At 38.4% G+C, this 20289-nt stretch overlaps 1 protein-coding gene across 1 annotated transcript in view; it reads left to right on the forward strand.

Moving 5' to 3' along the window:
• The window catches only part of LOC124612916 (tryptophan 5-hydroxylase 1), a 270706-nt gene that overhangs the window by 238798 nt on the left and 11619 nt on the right, over positions 1 to 20289 (forward strand). Inside the window, exons 9-10 of the mRNA XM_047141405.1 lie at positions 178 to 313; positions 3691 to 3817. Of these exons, the coding sequence (XP_046997361.1) occupies positions 178 to 313; positions 3691 to 3817 (263 nt within the window). The remainder of the gene's footprint in view (positions 1 to 177; positions 314 to 3690; positions 3818 to 20289) is intronic.

Raw genomic sequence — 20289 nt, forward strand, 5'->3', positions numbered from 1 at the left:
TTCTCCATGTTTAGATTCATTAGGGGTTTCTGTCTGCCTATTTTAAATTATCACAGGCATTAGTGTACAATGACTTCAAAAGTCAGCACTATATTTTTCTGGTATCTACAGCAATTAATGATTTTACAAGAAAAATGGTATGTATTAACTGACTGATACATACCCCTTTTTTTCCAGGAAAGACAGGTTTTCAACTTCGTCCAGTTGCAGGATACTTGTCTCCAAGAGATTTCCTGTCAGGATTGGCATTTAGAGTGTTTCACTGCACTCAGTATATCCGTCACTCATCAGACCCTTTCTATACTCCTGAACCGTAAGTAAATTATTTGCTTGATTGCATTATGTCTACAGACAACACCATAACTAATGTAAATATGCGTTAACAATAATATGAACTGGGGCAGATTGCCACTCACAGCAAAGGGCTGGGTGGAAGGGCACACATTTAAAAGTAGAAACAACAGTGAACACGTGTGTGAATGGTTTGCCCTTTTTTTTCCCTAAATCTGGGGAAGGACTTTATCTGACACCATAGTCTACCTGTAACTGTATGCCACTCAGAACCCCCTCTATATAGAGAGTAAGCAATCTATCCTAACTGACACTGATGTTAATCCATTCCAGTTTCTCCAATGATATTTTACTTATTCACTGATCATAGAGTGCAAGATGACATAAGCAAGACCTAATGAAAAACAATGTGTGGCAGGGGTGGGGGTGAGGAGGGGATGGTTGAAATCAGGAGGGAAAAAGAGTGATGGGCATCAGCTGCAGTTGGCTTATTTCTTTCTATTTATTTCTCTGGCCTTCAGCTCTCTTCAATAACTAATGGATCCCCTGCAGGTCCTTATTACAAATAGCACTTGATACTAATCTTGGTTGTTTGTTGTTTTACTTCTTAATCATTTCCTGTACCCATTGTGTCTCCTAGTCTTGGATTTGGTGTCTTTTTTTCCTTTCCTTCAGCACCAGTGCATGTACTCTTTACTTTTCCTATCATCCATTCTTATTCATATGAAGAAAGTTTACAAAATTCTGAAGACTTGAGTATTTTCAAATTTGGGTGTCTGTCAGCACATCAGTTATTCCTGTTTCAGATGGTTGTAATTACACACTACAATGTTAGCATTGATTTTTTCCATTCATTTTTGCATAGATAGTAAGTACTTCCTTGATATTAGATGCCCATATTCCACTTTTTCAAGAGGCGTAAAGGTGAATTGCCATTTCAGTGTATTTATTGTTTTGGCTATTAGATGTTCACTTCAGATATTCTAGAACTGTTTAAGATACCATAACTTTCACCCAGATGAATTTATGGAAATCCTCACCAAATGAGGCAACCTTTTGTTATAGCTATATTAATTGCAGAGATATTGATATCAATTTTGCTTTTGCTTCTAGTATTTTAGATCAAATAGACTAGCTGAACTGTTTCACTTTCCAGAATCCAATAAATAGTTTTGGAGAAATTAGAATACATAGAACCTAAAATTTATCTGTTTTGAACTTCAGATTTCTGTCTTATGCAGAACTGTAAACCATTTCCTGCATCTATGACCATGGGATAAAAAGATGGAAAACAAACCCCAAGCTGGAAAAATCTTAACTACTAAGCATGTTGCCACATTCAGAGATCCTTAATATCTGAGAAAGAGGAAAAGTATCAACTGAAATTAGCTTATAGGTTTAAGGCACTAGGAATGAAGAACCTACAGGTTTAAATTTGAGAAACAACAGAGAAGCTTCACTCATTTTCTATGTGAAGAAGACAAAAATAGACAAGATTTCAGAATAAATATGACATTTGCTGAAGAGAAGATGATTGAGGATAAATTATCTTATAATTACTGTACAAATACTGGATTAAATAAAACTAACAAAATATGCTTCAAAATATTACAAGCAAATCATAATACATTGAAAGATAATTGAACCATTACAAAAACATGACCAGACATTTATGGCAGGTAGGCAACACATCAAATCATTCATAATGTTAATTTTGTGTGGTCTAACAGCCTGGTGCAAGTCCTTCAATTGGATACCAATTTGGCAACTTAGATGTCCCAGTTAGCCAAAGAAGGAAAGGCGACCTACAGTTTAACATGAAATCCAAACCAAGTGTCATTCCTGGTGAATCTTTACATCATTGAGAAGTGAAGGCTAGGTTAAAGGCAGACTGGAAAATTTCCAATATTCAGCCAGGATTTGATCCACAACCTATCAGGTTCCAGGCATGCATATTATCATGCAGCCACCAAATCAGTTATGGTATCAAATGATGTTGACATCATTTAGAAGCAGAACATTGTAATGATGTCTGAAAAGTCCTTTTTTTTAGTTCACTCGACTCAGGTAATAACCTGTGATAATGAAAGCATTACTGTAATATTACCAGAAACACGGAGCAATGACAAACACCTGAAAGTGAAATGAGAACAACATTGTTCATAAAATCAAGGGAGCTGTACTGAAAGAGAAACTCATAAACAAATCAACAGAATTACATGTTTTAGAAATAGTTTATTGTCCAGTACAATAACATATAATTTCAAAAGAAATTGTTGCTATTGTCAATACCGAGCCATCTTCAGATCATAGGAAAGAGGCATTAGCACACTCACAGTTTCACTGCCAATCAACAACAACATTGTATTCTCAAAACACTTAGGACTGAACTACTACTTCCTTCTTATGATCTAAAGATGGCTGGAGATGTCTGAAACTAATTTCTTTTTAAAATTATATGTGATTGTAATGGACAATAAAATATTTTTAAAAAGTATTTCCACAGTGTCAACAATCACTGATTTCTCCACCATGACCAAAACATCATTATTTTCATAATTAGAAGTAAAATTACTATATTTGATATCTGAAGCACAATTGTAACAGTTTTAAGTCATAAGAAATGGAAAGATGCAAAGACTTTTCACATTGTTATCACCAATTTATTTCATTTCAGTCATTCATTCACACTTCAGGATCTGTAGATTCCATAATGAATAAGAGCCTTCACAGATGCGGAACAAGTCAAGTTATACATTACAGCCTACCTTCATAAAGCATGCTAACCGCAAGTTATGAATAGTGTCAATCTACGTACAGTGAAAATTACGTGATATTCTTTGTGCACCCATCACACTCAGTCATAATAATTAATTACACTTTGAACATATATTAACAAACAATTTAATATTACTTAATTTATATGGTAAAATTTCCATTAATCATCTAATAAAAAAACTCACTAGACTTTCATCATGGAAAATAATAAACTGGTTACACATGTAAGTGTAGAATAAGGGACCAGCTGAAACTTGCACATGAAGTTTTAAAAGGAAGCAGTAAATAGACTATACAACTTTGTATAGGGTTCATATATTAGTATTTTGTTTGAACGCTCTTCAGTCACATTTGAATAAATTTATTCTATAAGCACTATATGTACGAGGAACCAAATGTACGTATGTAAATTTCTGGTGGAATATACATAGGAAAGCTAAGGCCTGAATTAGATTACTCCAGGAGATTGAAAATTTCATAGACAAAAAATGAATCAGCTACAACTTGATTCCACTCAAACTGTGTTTGAGTGTTTATAAGCTAAGCAATAAATTCTGTTTGATGTACCATATACTTCCTACCGTTTTCAACATTTTGGAAATTAAAATTCTTTGCACACAGAGACTGCTGCCATGAACTGCTGGGTCACATGCCTTTGTTAGCAAATCCAAGCTTTGCCCAGTTTTCACAGGAACTAGGACTGGCTTCTCTAGGTGCCCTTGATGAAGATGTTAACAAGCTTGCAACTGTAAGTACTGCTACAGAATTTTATTACTTATCTTCATTTCCACTCTAGAACTGCATTGTAGTTTATCACAAACAGGTGTTAACTAAACTGCCTGAATAAAAGTTAAGCACACAGTAAGGGAGGAGGAAACAAAATTGAACTTCACAGGTTGAGAGGGCATGTGATGTTACTTCAGTGATTACAAAATTGAGTAAAATTTACAAAGAACTTGACAGCATTAACCCACTTACCAGTATAATATTTCATCCTCTCTGACCTGGATTTCCATGCTGATTTGGTTGGGAAGCATATCATAAAGTGATTGTATCCTTCTTTGAGGCAAGCTGTTTGATAACTGTTGTAACTGGTCCTTCATATTCTCAACACTGGAACAGGGATGGAGTTAATGTACGAGCTGACACACCCATGTTCTATCGTTGACAGATTTGGGAATCTTGCTGGTCACAGGAGTACCTCAGCCCCATGCAGACAGTTCATAGAGATATGTGCTATATGTAGATGAAAACTGTTTTGTTGGTAAAATGGTACTCTAGTGTTGCTGCACAAGACATAGTACGTTAGGACACAGGATGTCCATGACATACCGATGTGCCATCAGAATTCACTCAATCAGTACCAACCAAGGCCTGAAGTCATACTCAGTGGAACTCACACCATGATATGAGGAATACCACTGTGGTGCCTCTCCAAAACATAGGAAGAATGATATCTCTTCCTAGGCCATCACCATACTCACAGACAATGGTCATCTGGATAGTGAAGAACCATGATTCATTGCTCAATACAATGCAATGTCATTCATCAGGAGTCATTGCTTCCCATTCACAGCACCACTCCAAATGCAGCTGTTTGCATTGTGGTGATAACGGCAGCCTATGCATGGAACAGAATTCCCTAGTCTGACTGCTGCTAGTCTTCAAACAATGGTGCATGATGTCAAAAGAATATTGCAAGGAAGTCATTACTTGTCCTTTAATGACAGCCACAGATGTGAAGAAGTAACAATGTGCTTTGTGCACAATGCAGCAGTCCTACCTGGTAGTGGTCAGACATGGTGGACAGGAATCTTGATGCATATGACTGCACTCATGTTCCCAAGCAGTCCAACATCAGGCCACCCTCGTATCCAAATGACCCAGAAACCTGGATATTGCACAATACAACCAGCCCCTAAATGTGACCCACAATGAAGCCCATTTCAAACTCTGTCAGGTGCTAATAACACTGTCCACTTGAGCATGCGCCATCTCCGTGACCTCCACAGTGATCACTCAACATCTGATGTTGTTCATGCTCCTTATATATGCTACCAGAGCTGGTAACAACACTAAACATGAACAACACTAATGAGGAGGCTGTCACAGAGAATTCCAGCACTAATCATTTACATACCTACTGCTGATGCTGTGCATGTTCGAAGCTACATTGACATCTGACTATGTCTTCTGCATGCTTCACTTTTTGTTTAGGCAGTGTGTATAGGCAGGATAGTTAAACAAAATATAATATTAAAAGTAATTAAATAGAAAAGTCTCTGGTGAACAAGTGAGCAAACATTGATGAACTAATGTGTGGTTTGTCATTAGTAACTCAAATAGTCTGAGAGGGGGGTGCAGGAGGGGAGGAAGATTGGACCGGCAGTGAGAGAAAGAGGAAACAAGGGTGATGGGGGACAGGATATAAAGGAATGTGGCACTCAAGCAGTTGCTCTTTCACAAGTAAAGGGGAATTGGATGTGGCATGCAGTGAAGTGGAACAATGTATTTGGACAGGACATTAGGAAAGAGGAATAGGAGGAGGAGGAGATTAGTGTTTAACGTCCCGTCGACAACGAGGTCATTAGAGACAGAGCACAAGCTCGGATTAGGGAAGGATGGGGAAGGAAATCGGCCGTGCCCTTTCGAAGGAACCATCCCGGCATTTGCCTGAAGTGATCTAGGGAAATCACGGAAAACCTAAATCAGGATGGTCGGACGCGGGATTGAACCGTCGTCCTCCCGAATAAAGGAATAGGAAAAGCGAGATGAGTGTGAGCGCAGAATGATGGAAGCAGGGATAAAGGGGGTAGGGGCTAGTGGAGATTGAGTCCAATATTACTGCATCGAAGCATCTATGTAATTCAGAGAAGCTGGTGTTGGGTGGCAGGACTCAGATGGCACAGGTGATGAATTAGTTATTTAAGTTGTTTATATTGAGCTTAGCAATGTGTACTACGTTTGGTGGTCACCTTTGCCCTTGACTACAGTTTGGAAGTGGCCATTGATTTGGACTTATTATATTTATTTATTTTTGTGTTCCATAGATCCTTGATGTGAGTGTATCACTAGGAGGTAGAACGTGTCACATTATTACAGTAATAATGATATCTAAATGGTCATGAGGCTTAGAAATTAAACCATGTATAAACAGATGCATGAGGTTCAAGTGTTTAAACAACAAGACAGATTATAGTAGTAATAATGATTACACAAACAAATTATAAGTTTTACATTCTAATACACATAGGAAGCATTCTGTCATCAATTGATATGCCAGTGCTACATAGTCAATTCTTATAAGAATACTTAAAATTAAACACTTTGCTCTAATTTTTACACACTGTCAAAAAGTTCCTGTAAAGAATAGAAAGGACTATTCAAAAGATAATGTTTCAATTGTTTTTTGAATTTAATCATATCCCCAATGACTGATTTAATATGAAATGGAAGTTTATTGTATACTTTTATGCTTGAATAATGTACTCCTTTCTGTACCATGCTGAGATTTTTTATATCTTTTTGAAGATCTTGTTTACTTCTTGTATCATGATCATGATATTCACTGTTTGTTTTGTAAATTGTATGATTATTGTTCACAAAGCACATTAGTGAAAAAATGTACTGAGATGGCATGGGGAGGATCCTGAGCTGTTTGAATAAGTTTCTGCAACAGCATCTGGGGTGCATTCAAACCATAATTCTGATGACTCTTATCTGTGCAATAAAGAATCTGTTTGCTCAAGACTGGTTACCCCAAAATATGATTCCATATGTCATAAGTGGATGGAAATATCCTAGGTATGCAGCTTTAATTGTTTCCAAGTCACAAACAGATGAAATTGAGGGAATGGCAAATTCTGCTGAATTGTATTTTACATTGGTCATTGAAGTGAACTGACCGGTTTAGATTGTTGTTTATGTGTAATCCCAGGAATTTGAAAGACTCAACTCTCAATATTTCTTTGTCACCAAATTTTATTTCAGTATTTTCCTGTTTTTCATTTGCCGTTTGAAACTGAATGAATTGAGTCTTGTTAACATTGAGTGACAGACCATTTGAAGTGAACCACTCTGGAGCTTGAATGAGATTTTCACTCTGCAGCGAAGTGTGCGCTGATATGAAACTTCCTGGCAGATTAAAACTGTGTGCCAGACCGAGACTCAAACTCAGGACCTATGCCTTTCGCAAGCAAGTGCTTCTCTGAATGCAGTGGTCACAGTGTTCTCCAGACTGCAGTTGGGTGTTTTGTCAATCATAATGGCTGTGTCATCAGCAGGGTGAAGTGTGCTTTCTGTGTCATACAGCAAAGCAGATCATTGATAAAGATGAGGAAAAGTAAGGAAACAAGCACCAAGCCCTGTGACACTCCACATTTTACTGTTCCCCAGTCAGAGTAGGCAGATGCCATTGTGCAACCGTTCAGTACTACCTTCTGCCCTCTGTTGTCTAGATATGACTTGAGCCACATCCTTACTTCGCCATTTAATCCATAGTGCTCACCCCTTGTAAGTAGAATTTTGTGATCTACACAGTTGAATGCTTTAGAAAGATCACAGAAGATTCCAACTGATGACATTTTATTGTTTATAGATACAAGGAGTTGGTTGGCGAATGAGAAAATGACTGTCCAGTTGAAGCACCCTTTTGAAATCCAAACTGATTTTTATGAAGGATTTTGTTTCCACTAAGATGATCTATGATTCTCTTGAATGTTAATTTCTCTATGATTTTAGAGAGACTTGTTAAGAATGAAATTGGCCAGTAATTGGAAACATCAGCTTTATCACCTTTTTTGAACAGTGGTTTCACAGTTGCATATTTGAGGGCTGTTAGGGACAGTACCTTGATTTATGCACTCATTAAATATGTGACAGAGAACATCAAGAATAAATTTGCAGCAGTGCTTCAGTACTTTGATAGATTTATTATCCACACCAGTGAAATTTTTATTTTTCATTTGCCTTATTACCTTCTCAATCTCTTCAGTTGTAATATAGGGTACATGCATCTGACTAATTTTGTTCTGCACTGCTTTTTGTAGAACGCTCATGGCTTCAACTCTAGACCCTTTACAACCAATTATATCTCGTACTGTCAAAAAATGGTTGTTGAAGATATTGGCTACTATATCACCTTCATCTACCATGCTTCCATTATGACACACAACACACTTCGATACTGTCTGTATCTTCTGTAATTTTTCCTGTCACCCTTTTGACCACTTTCCAAATACTTTTTATTTTATTATTTGAATTGTTAATTTCAGATTTAATAAACATGCTGTTGCATTTTTAATGACACTCTTTGGTATGCTACCATATAATTTGTAGTGCTCCCTACCCTGAGGTTTGTTAGAATTTCTGAGTGAGACATAAAGCATTCACTCTGTTTTACAGAATGTTTTGATTCCCTTAGTGAGCCATTGTCTGCTGCAGTCATTCAGACTGGTGTTTTTTGAAATTCTCTTGGAAAACACAGCTTCAAAATAGGTAACAAACTCATTCAGGAATATGTTAAATTTATCATTGACACCTTTAGCCTCATGTACTGTGCCCGATTCCAACTGCTGCAAATGTCTACTAAAGGTTTCCAAATCCTCACTATTGATTAGTCTAAAAGATCCATTGGTGAAACTACTCTTGTTAGATGGGCTTACATCAAGCATTTTTATCAACTGAGCAAATGGCTGGTTGGTAGTTATGCAGGCATAAAAGTCTCTGTAGAAATTACTGAAAAGCAAGTATGTGAATGTGATACGCAATGTATCACTTCCAGGGTCTGTCACTGACAGGTGGGGGGCAATATTGCTTCATTTGGGCACGATAAAAAAGCAGCTCTCTCACCCAGTCATTCAATCAGTCAACAAAGAGGTTAGGACTATGTCGAAGCTGGAAGATTGCTGCAGGAACAGAGATGAATTTCAGTAAAACTCTTTACTTTACGTCAAACTGAGCCAGACAAAAAAGGTATGCCCTTGCCCAGTGGGTGCGGCTGGGCATTGTCCCACAGCATTTTTGTACTTGGTGTAAAGGAGGTGACCATGTCTGAGCACTAAGTACACTGCTAATAGGCAGTGGCTGTCAGCTGATGACAACATGACATCCTCGCAGGCAGGCTCAGCTGCAATTAGCTGATATGGTGGCAAACTGGTGAAGGCCCAAAGAGTTCACAGAATTCCATGACAGCCCGAAAGTGTCAAACCTGCAATCCCATAGAGTGCGGCAAGTTTGACTGACTGGCAGTTACTGTATGACCAGTCTGCTGAGCTCTGTCACTGAGCTCTTCATTGCTGGTAAGATATTGAGCCTGCCTATTTATAGCATCCCTGCACCAATTTGTTTTGCTGCCTCTGAATAAAGGCATGCATGGGTCATCATTGTTGTGCTGCATTGGCTATTTATGAGTTTTCAGTTGAAGAGTCATACTTGAATTCAAGTTCAAATTAAAACTCTGATAGTGATTGTAAGAAGATAAATTCAAATTCCATATGAGAAAACACCATTTGCGACTTTACATACAACTGTAATAATACAAATGCCTTAGTCCCTGATGAGATCAATCATTTGCAGCATTCAAGACACACAGTTGTGCATTTGCCCAACTATTTGAAACAATATCAAACAGTGGAAAATCCAGGAAGGAAAGTAACAATATTACGAGAAAGAAAATTGCTACTCACCATATAGCAGAGATGCTGAGTCACAGATAGGCACAACAAAAAAAAAAAGTCTTTTTTCACAGCAAGAGAATTTTGCGGATGGAGAGAAGGTACTGCAAGGAGGTTTGGGTTTGGTTGATATGGTCTTTTTCTTGTGCCTATCTGTGACTCAGTATCTCCATTATATGGTGAGAGCAACTTTCCTTCTCATAATGTTATTTGAAATAATAGATTGATATTGTACTAAAGTCAAACGGTGCATCATCTGCTTCATGCCCTAGAAGGTAAATCACTGCAAATTGATATAGTGTGAGATCCTGCAGTTTAAATTATCTAAGTTTTGTCAAGTTTTACAGAAGTATAAGTTGATTAATAAAATATTACTAAAAATGATGAAAAGTCATATGCTTTTGAATAAATAGTTATAGGCATCACCAAAGTATTTATATTTAAAGAACTAATGATTTATTCATTCAGTAACAACATGCAAATAATTGAAATGGTGGTTCTGCAGTTATGCAGGTAAGTATGAAATAAAAAAACAATAATGATGATCTTCAGTAAAGATTACATTTATCCATGTGTAAGAGGTATCAGATTTCCCAAAGACTTGGCTAAAGATTAGTAGTTCGGAAAATACCAAGGCCCCTTCTGCCAAACAGTTCACACAGTAATCTTCAGTTAACAAATAATTATCATTAAAGTCCAGTATAGGAATTAACATTCCTAAATTTTCGTAATCAAGCTTATATTCTAACAGTCAATTCAGTACCTATCCTTAAATGCAGTCAAAATAATACAATTTCCAAAGCTGCGCATTATCAGACATTTGCAAATGTTAAAGTCCTGACTGGTTCACAGATCCTACGTTCAGCTAGGCGTGGAGTTTCTCTCAGTTTGAACAAAAATTAAAGTACTCCCATGGCTGTTTGCTGCCCAAAACCTATGAGCTAACAAGTTCTCAACTATGCTAACTGCTCTTCAACATACACATTACCTCAATGACCCTACAGTGCAGAATGACAGAAGCGGCACTTCACATGCCATTTGTGATAACTGTCAAATTTCGAAATGATCATAAAATACATAAAATGGACTACCATTTGAAATAAAAGAAAAAGAGGCATCTTTCTTTGCTTGTCCCCTCAGACCACACACAATATCCTAACACTGGTAGTTTATCCACAATTCATCAAAACATGAAATTTCTGCGCATGTGCTCAATATTATTAACAAAGAAATTGTCATCAATATGTTATTAACATAAATATGGCCTGATCAATAGAAACATGTATTCCACTCTTTTTTAATAGTGGTTTTATTTTGCATACTTATTACCACATGTAAGTGACCTTGGTCTCCATTTAAGCTGAATTAACATTTCATTAATTCAACAAAAAGCTACTTAACAAACTATACATATGATACATGGTTACATAGGGAAAGCTTCAATGAATGTTCTGCTGCATTCACTTTCTGTGTAAGTGTAGAGAATATTATGTTCTGATACATTTGCATCATTAAAATTGTATAAAACTTTGTACAATACAATAAATAAAATATAGTGTGTCCATAATTAAAGTTCTAGTTTTAGAAAGAGAACCACTATTCAGAATGATGTCAAATTTGAACAGCATATTATTGGTACAGGGTGAACGTCATGGAACAAAAGAAAATTTTAATGAAAATTTTACCAATAGAGTATCTTAACGAAAATGTGGTCAGCTACAAATGACAGATTAATCACAATACAATGGCTCTGGTTTGAGTTGCACATTACACCAACTGTACAGTTCAGTGTGCATGACTGCACAAGTTCAACAGTCAGTAGTTGTGGCTCTGTTAGTTAGGTAAGCTCATCCATGATGGCAATGGTAAAAATAGGTTTTTAATTGTGCTAGGGCCAAAAGTCACATAAAAAGCAAAACGACATTGGTTTTTCATTGTCGCGAAACTGGTACAAGACATGTTCAACATGCTGCCATCATTTCCTGACACCAGTTGAAATCAAGAAACAGCATGTTGCACAAGAAATCAGAGTGTATCAGGGTCACTAGCAGAAAGTGTTGTGTGATGTATGCCTTCAATTCAGCTATGTTCATAACTGGAGCACAGAACACAACATCTTTCACATAACACCACAGGCAGAAGTCACACTAATTAAGATCAAATGATCAGAATGGCCATGCTGTATGGAAATGATGGCTGATAATTTTAGCATTTCTGAAATGCTTATGCTGCAGCTGCTTCAGTGGCTGTGCAATGTGCGGAGGAGTGCCATCTTGCATAAAAATGATCCTATCCACACATCCATGCTGTTGAAAGGTTGGAATGATGTTGGTGTTCAAAAGACACTCGTGGTGTTTACCAGTGATGACTGTGCATCTTGACATATCCTTGTAGATATGCTCCATGGCCAGTCATTGGTCACTTCCATGCAAGCAAGAAATTCCAGAGTGAATGTTTCTCTTGCTTGCAGGTCAGCAGAAAGCAACTCCTAAATATGGGTGATTTTATGTGGATAGCAATGCAAGGTGTTCCATAGGAATTTAGGTGCCAAGCTCTCAGAGATGTCCAATGTTTGGACAATTCCCCGTGCACTGCATGTTTGCACGCCACTGCTCGACACCTCCTATAATGCTGTGGCCACACCTTTCACAGACGTCTGCCATATTGCACTTCAAAAGAACCTGTATTTTCAAATTTTGGAATCATTATCTCCATACTATCAGTAGACACAGGACCAGTGCCTTTTTACACACCTTTGAATGTCCAGAACTTCGACAGGGCTACTGGCACCCAATCACCTTTCTTGTAAAAGAGCTTTACCAGCAGTTTGCAACCCTTCATGGAGGCAGTCATGTTCTTTTATTGTGTTGATGTACCTTGTTTAGTTTTTATAATATGATTGTTTCTAAAGTGTCAAAAGGTGCACCTCAGCACTGCTATTACAGTGCAGTGTTTGGATTTGTGATCCAATTAATTTTTGAATTATTGCGTGATTTCAAAGAATTATTCAGTAGCCATTGTCTACCATTGTGTGAAAACTGCCATGTTTGTCACCTCAGCAGTCTCCACATGCTGGCACTCAAGCCAACCATCTTTCACCACTGCCAGGGCTAGGTAAAATCCCATTCCTAGGGCCACTGCCCAGACGCCAGCAGCTGCTTGACCTTGGACAGTGGTTACTTTGGCCACCTGTCCTGGCTCAGTGTCTGTCCCACCTCGGCCGTGCAGATATTTGAGATTTCAGTAATTTCACCCAGCTTACATGTTCTGTCACAAATTGCAGGTTTTCTTCCACAGCTACAATTTGTACACCATACTTTTGTTGGCATTCGCCTCTCTCTCTCTCTCTCTCTCTCTCTCTCTCTCTCTATCTATCTATCTATCTCTCTATCTCTCACTCTGACATTCTTTACCAATAGCATTAAAATCATCACCAAATGTTTCTCACTGATTTCATGCAATTTGCACAGTGTCCAGTATCGCAGCTTTAATCTTGTCCTTCCTCCTGACATACTACACTAGTTCAAACATCCAACTGGGGTAGATTTTTTTGCTGTCAAGCTAGTTGTACCCGGGATACCTTTGACCATGATATAGCAATAGTGCCATGGCCTGTAACACCATCTTGTATCAGCTTGGTACCTTAGCTCCATTATGCACTGCTTTGAACCATTGCCCACATGATGTAAAGTTAAATATCCTACTTAAGGTAATGCCACAACCATGCAGAACCCGTTGTGATGATAGTCCACTTCTGATTCCCATGTTATTCCCTTCAGTTCTGACAGTATTGTATCACAGGTAATTAAGAATTCACATTTGGCTTTCTTGCAGTTACATTAGAAGTGTGGCACTGAAATTGTAACATTTTTCGAACAACAAGAGACAGTGTGGTATTGGATTGCAAGGCACACACGTGTCTCAATTCAGTTAACTTTCACGTTGTGTGTAACCAATCCTCTTCTCTGGGCAATCAGCTACATCGATCTCCAAAAAGCTTCTTCTCCAAAGACTATAGCTGGTTAAAGGAATTTATTAAAATACTTCTCTATCCTTGAAATAATTTTGGTACTCGTAAAATACTTTTCAGTTCAATCACTATACATTTACAACTTTCACAGACAATAAAGTTTCCAAGCTAATTTATTCCTTAAACATTAGACTCATTTACACATATTCAAATAGCATACATGTGTCTTGCTTCGTTCATAGTCAAGACTTGAAGTAATTCAAAAGTCTAGTCTCAAACAAGTCCAATACATGAATGAACATAGAAATCTATATTCAATTGTTCATTAGTCTTTTTACAATAAACAGAGACACTAAAGAGCACAGAATACTACATAAAATTTCCTTGTTCTTCTCAACCCATACATGAAAACACTGTGGACCGTACAGCAGGAACTTGTCTGCCGCCGTTCGGCCGCCGGGTCCATCTTTTTCTCGTAACTGTTTTTAGACCTGCACATACAAATAGATGATGCACAGTAGGACATATTCATTTCTTCCACTCACCTCTAAAATATTAGGTGTTTGAAACGCTGGCTTAAATCGAACACATGATATTTTATACAATCATTACGCAAATTTATATCACATACAATTCTAGCAATATACATTCCCACATAAATTTTTGTACTCACTTAGAATAAAATCTAGTTAATCTTTCATATATTCTACTCTCACTCTATTGTGATATCAAACCCGAATATTCCATTATGATCTTATAAGTTTTTCTAATATTTAGGCTTCATTAGGACTCTGTCTCAATTTCCAATCGCAAACTCCAGGTGTTCCCGACACTTTAGTACTTTATTCTTTATTCTAATTCTTTGCACTGCTGCTTTAGTACACAATGGTCTTATTATTTATAAAATTTTTGTAGTCTGGAGGAACTCTGGGCAAAATAAAAGTGTTCCTATTGCCACTCAAAAAACATAAGAATACGAGTGAAGTATAGAATTCAAACTTACCAGAATCATTTCCACAAAATTTTGTGACTATTGTCACAATACTGTCCTTTCCCCTCTAGAAACAGTACATCACATATGAGTTGATCCTATGAGTACCCTTTCTCCTTCTGTTTTGGTAGGTACGCCCCAGTTTTAATTCCTTAAATGTTTTCTGGTAAAGTTACAAATCTATTTTACACCACAACTCCACTTCTTGATACTTCATTTAGTCCCCGGAGTCCTCCCCTACTTTTCAACTTATCATGCTTGGTATATACTATGTCTCTATACACCATTCAATATATAACATGTTTACTTAGGCTATTAGAGTCCCACTATCCTACAAATTGTCAGAATATTTGCTGTTCTTGATGCATAACTTTATTAATTTTAGACCTAGTAATCATCAGTGAGTGCAATAACTACACTAACAGTTTATCATCCAACAGTTCCTTCAACTTCACCAAACAATTATTGTTTTTCGCTCACCTGGCATAGAGTTCTAGCTGTGTTGGTGAGCAGATGTGTAATCAGTGCCAGTGAACAGCAGTTGTGCCAGCAGCGTCGAATGTTGGTTTAAGCATCGGCGTCGGCAAGCGGACGTGGAGTCATCATCGGTGAGCAGCACCTGGTGCAGTCGGTGTTGGTGGGTGATTACTGCATTGGCGCAATGTACGTGTGTGAAAACTGCTTACTGTCCACACCCAATCTTCTTAGTCAAAAAGTTGAGGTCTTCTCTCCATTCCCCTCCTCCACCTCCTTGCTATTACTTTCTCAGGTGTTTTACTGCGTTGCACTAGCACCTTTCTTCCATTGGTTTATTGGACTCAATACAATTGTTGGAAACAGTTCTCATATCTTGTTAGGCCTAGTTGCTATGGCAACACCTAATATCTTCCTCCTGTTTCTGTCCTGAAATTCCCGTTTTCTTCGGATCTTGTCACTTGTGTCGCCACATTCTAACATTTTTCGTGACAGAAAATAATATCTTCTTATTTCTGTAATCTATTGATAACATATATGAACTTCAGTGTCAACGTACCTGTTGATTAACAATGTATAGAACTGCTATGCAGAAAAAAATTCTCTTCTTAGACATATAAATATCTTTGTCATCTCAATCATATCTCGACCTTTAGATATAATTAAGCACATTGAGACATAAGAGTTGGTTTAAAAACTATATGAAAATATGAACATGTGTCTTGAAACGAATGAACATAGAAATCTATATTCAATTGTTCATTAGTCTTTTTACAATCAACAGAGACACTAAAGAGCACAGAATACTACATAAAGTTTCCTTGTTCTTCTCAACCCAAACATGGAGACTCTGTGGACCATACAGCAGGTACTTGTTTGCCACCATCCGGCTTCCGGGTCCATCTTCTTCTCATTTTTAGACCTGTACATACAAATACACGATGCACAGTAGGGCATATTCGTTTCTCCCACTCACCTCTGAAATATTGCATGTTCAAAACAGTGGAAGGTCTAGTGGTTCTAGAATTTACTCAAAAAGTCTCGAAGCACTACAAAATGTGAAGGGAGAAACTCAGGCACTCTATGGACACTATCCAATGTACCTACTAGAGTACATCTCTGGAAGATCTCTCAGACTTATAACTCACATGACAACTCCACTTTTCTCAAATTTAACCAATATTTATCTCTATTTCTCTGTAACCCAAGACTCACCATAGTTTATCCAAGTGCTTTCTCTGCACTGCATGGTGTACTGCCTTCTTTGTTAACATGCCCAACACACTATATTCTGGGACTCAGAACATGGAGGCTCAGTACCTGATAGGTTACACTGAGTACATATCATGGTTTCCAAGGTTTAACTCTAGGACCCCTTTCTCAAGCTGAAATCACCTCTATTTCCAATGTGGTATATGGTATATAAAGGACAAAAGAGGCTGGACACAAAACTGAGAACAAAGGAAAAAGAAAACCCACAAGAGGTTACCGTAGGCACAGGCTGAAACTTAATCACAATGGCATTGCTGGAGTGCTGACATTGGCAAAACCCCTAACAAGTACCAGAATGGTACAAGCTCTCCCCCTAATTGTGCAAACCCATCACAGTTGCCAGTCGTAACAGGCTGATACTACAGTCAGTCACTGAGAAGTTGGGGAGTGTTGCTTTTGCCGGGCATGATGCAGTTGGAATCCCTAAAAGATAATGTGGATTCAATCAGTGCGCAGTGGGGTCAAAAGTCTGCCAAAGGTTGGGAGGGGGTGGGGGAGAGGGTGAGGGGGGTGGGGGGGGGGGGGGAGGAGAAGCAACTACATAGGCAGGTTACAATAAAACTTCTTGTTATATCAAACTAAAAAAGACACAGATGTTTTCCCTTGTCTGATGGGCAAGGCCTGCTGTTGACCCAAGGTGTCTTTCTACCTGATGTAGTGAAGACGGCCACATCCAAGAACCACAGGACCATGTATGCTGTAAGAGTTGGTGCACTGATGATTCACTGCAGTGGTGGCTACCTGATGCCAAAGCAGTGTCCTTGCAGGCAACTTCACTTACTTTGAGTGGAACTGTTGCCACCTGGCAAAGGCCCACCATGTTTACAGAATTCAATGGGCAGCCTGATGGCATGGAACCTTGGATCCCAGGGAGTGTGGAGGGAGGAAGCTGTTAGCCTTTGTATTCAGGTCCTCTGAGCTCTGTCACCAAACTCTTCACTGCCAATAAGTCACATAGCCTGCCTATTTATAACACCCCTGCATTAAGTCATTTCCCCCCCGGTGGTGAAGGCAAGATACGATGCATAATGCCTAGTCACAAGAATTTTGCCACACATTAATCAAATGCCAGGATGGTTATTGGGTTGAGTGTATCATCAAGTGCATGCATTCAGGGACACTAAGTGGATCACCATACATCAATATTCCCTTGTGTCACAGTATCCTATCACTACTGCCATGGATATGACTGCTTTCACAGGTGGCCCTGGCTCTGATACGATAGGATATGCCTGTGATGAGACTGGAACAGGATGTGTTGAGTGCACATATAGAACAAGTCTTGCACCTGGACTTTCTACCGAGTTATGACCCATATGGTGAGTGTGTGGGAGTAGGTATAGTATAAAGATGGATCAGTATATTTCAGAGATTGAGTGGATGATGGAAGGATTGTGGACAGGATGTTCCTCAGTGCAATATTTCATATTTATTAAACTTATGTGTATAGCTGCTGAGATAGTGCTGTCATATAGTGATGAAGTAAATGGTCTGACATATTGTGATCCACCTAACAATCTGATTGGGGTTTGAACTGTCACTCTCCCAAATGTGAGTCCAGTATGCTAACCACTGCACCACCTCGCTAGGTTAACAATCTGAGGTATCCTCTTGTGAGCTCATTATCCACATTTTGTTGATGTGTTGGGTGACTGACATTATACCTTTGGCATAATTGGTCCATGCCAGTTTAGTGCTTGTGTGCCTTTTGAGGTGAAATGTCATGTATTTCTGACCTCAATAATCTAACAGTGATCACATTCACTGAGCTCTTGAATCTTGCCCATCCTTTGTATAGCTATATCTTAGCAGTGCCGGCCACGGTGGTCTCGCGGTTCTAGGCGCTCAGTCCGGAACCGTGCGACTGCTACGGTCGCAGGTTCGAATCCTGCCTCGGGCATGGATGTGTGTGATGTCCTTAGGTTAGTTAGGTTTAAGTAGTTCTAAGTTCTAGGGGACTGATGACCACATATGTTAAGTCCCATAGTGCTCAGAGCCATTTGAACCATCTTAGCAGTGTAGTGCGACTTACTGGGTGTGACAACATGAATGCTACCTCTAATCCAACTGCTCATCAGTATTCTTGACCATGTGACAAGAATGTTAGTTTTTGAATGGAGAACATGTGATATACAGAAAACAACAGTTTTAGAGACAACTTACAGTACTCCTTAAACATTAAGCACTCTGAGGAAGCTCATAAAAGTAACTAATTACTTATGATCTATCCCAGTGGTGTTCTTCATTGTAGCAAAGACATTTACACCTTGAATACTATGATGGTACTGACATTAGTGGTGCTCCAGATTAGGGGAAACAGGAAGGTAAGGAGACAGGAAGGTAAGGAGACTTGAGAAAGTGAAGATAGTGGGAGGTTACTTGGCGATGTAAATATCATAAAAAGTTTCGTGGGGTGGGAAAGGGGGCGGAGGGGGGGGTGAGGGAGTCAAAAGGGAGAGTAAGTACAAGTGAGGCAGTAGGAAAAGACAATCAGAGAGTAAGTATCTACACTTAAGAGAAAAGTGCCCAAGTAGGATCAAATTTAAAAGAAGTGAATATATAGTAAATACAAGATCGTGGAGATTATCAATAGAGAAGTTTACAAAATAGAGGGATAGACTACAAACAGACCAAGAAGAGAAGGTTGGGCAGACAGAACTATGTTAAGTACAAAAAGGAGATAAGCAAACGAGTGATAGGAACTAGAAAATATTGAGTCAGGGAGGTTTACAAGAAACAGAATGTACTGAAGGTACAGTTCCTGCCTATTCAGTTCAAAAGACTAGATATTACAGGAGAAAGATCTCAATAGGATAATTCATAATGTAACTGCTGAAGACCACAACATCATGCATATGTGAGTGTCTATGTAATTATTTAACCATTCATCCAGTCTTTCATTCATTCACTCATCCATCATATTCAAAAAATCTCTTCATAAAGAGGAATGTTCAAGAATGAAGAATGAGTCAAAGGATTTATTAAAAAAAGAAAAGTAATTGTTATGTTATGATGTTATAATTGTGGTCTTAACTGGAATAAGCATATAAGCAGCTGTCAGAAAGTAAATCTGCAGACAGTCTTAACAATCTACATCTGCATCCATACTTAACAAGCCACCTCATAGGTTGTGGAGGATGCTCCCCTAAAAACAGTAAGTGTCACAGACACAGCATACACGAAATGCAAGGGGCACCCAACATTTGATAATCACATCACATGCAGGCAGTTATGCAACCAAGCAAGTCAATCCATCAGATATGCAAAATTCAGGTATGCCCACTCACTGAGTACTTTCACAGATGTGCCGTACTGAGAAAAAATCTAGGAGGCCTAAAAACAGGCAAACCCATATCTGCTGCTGAACCTTTTTTCTAATGAAGGCATAAATCAGTATTTCACAATGCCGACATCAATACGTGACCAACACACAAGAGCAAAAACTACTGATTCCCTCAGTGCGTCAGTGGTTAGTGGATATGAGGAAATTTCTCTCTGCAGACTGTAAGCCCTAACATGGTCAGGGAGTCAATTGCTGTGAATTCATTCTGCAGCTATAGGACACAATAATATTGCAGCACAAATGATCAATTTTCTCATTGATCCATTGCCACCCAATATAAAGGGACATTTTTAAGAATTCTCTAACCTCTTTCTCCTTCCCATCAGACTGGAAGCAGGGACTCATATAACCATTACCTAAGAACTCTCCAACTATATACCCCATTGAATCCAATCCTTTAGAATATATAGTTTGTCGACAGCTCACTAATTATTTCACACCATATCCCACAACCTTTTAGATGAATACCAGTTTGGTTTTTGGCAAAATCACAGTA

The sequence above is a fragment of the Schistocerca americana genome, chromosome 4 (assembly GCF_021461395.2).
Source record: "Schistocerca americana isolate TAMUIC-IGC-003095 chromosome 4, iqSchAmer2.1, whole genome shotgun sequence".
Taxonomy (NCBI): domain Eukaryota; kingdom Metazoa; phylum Arthropoda; class Insecta; order Orthoptera; family Acrididae; genus Schistocerca; species Schistocerca americana.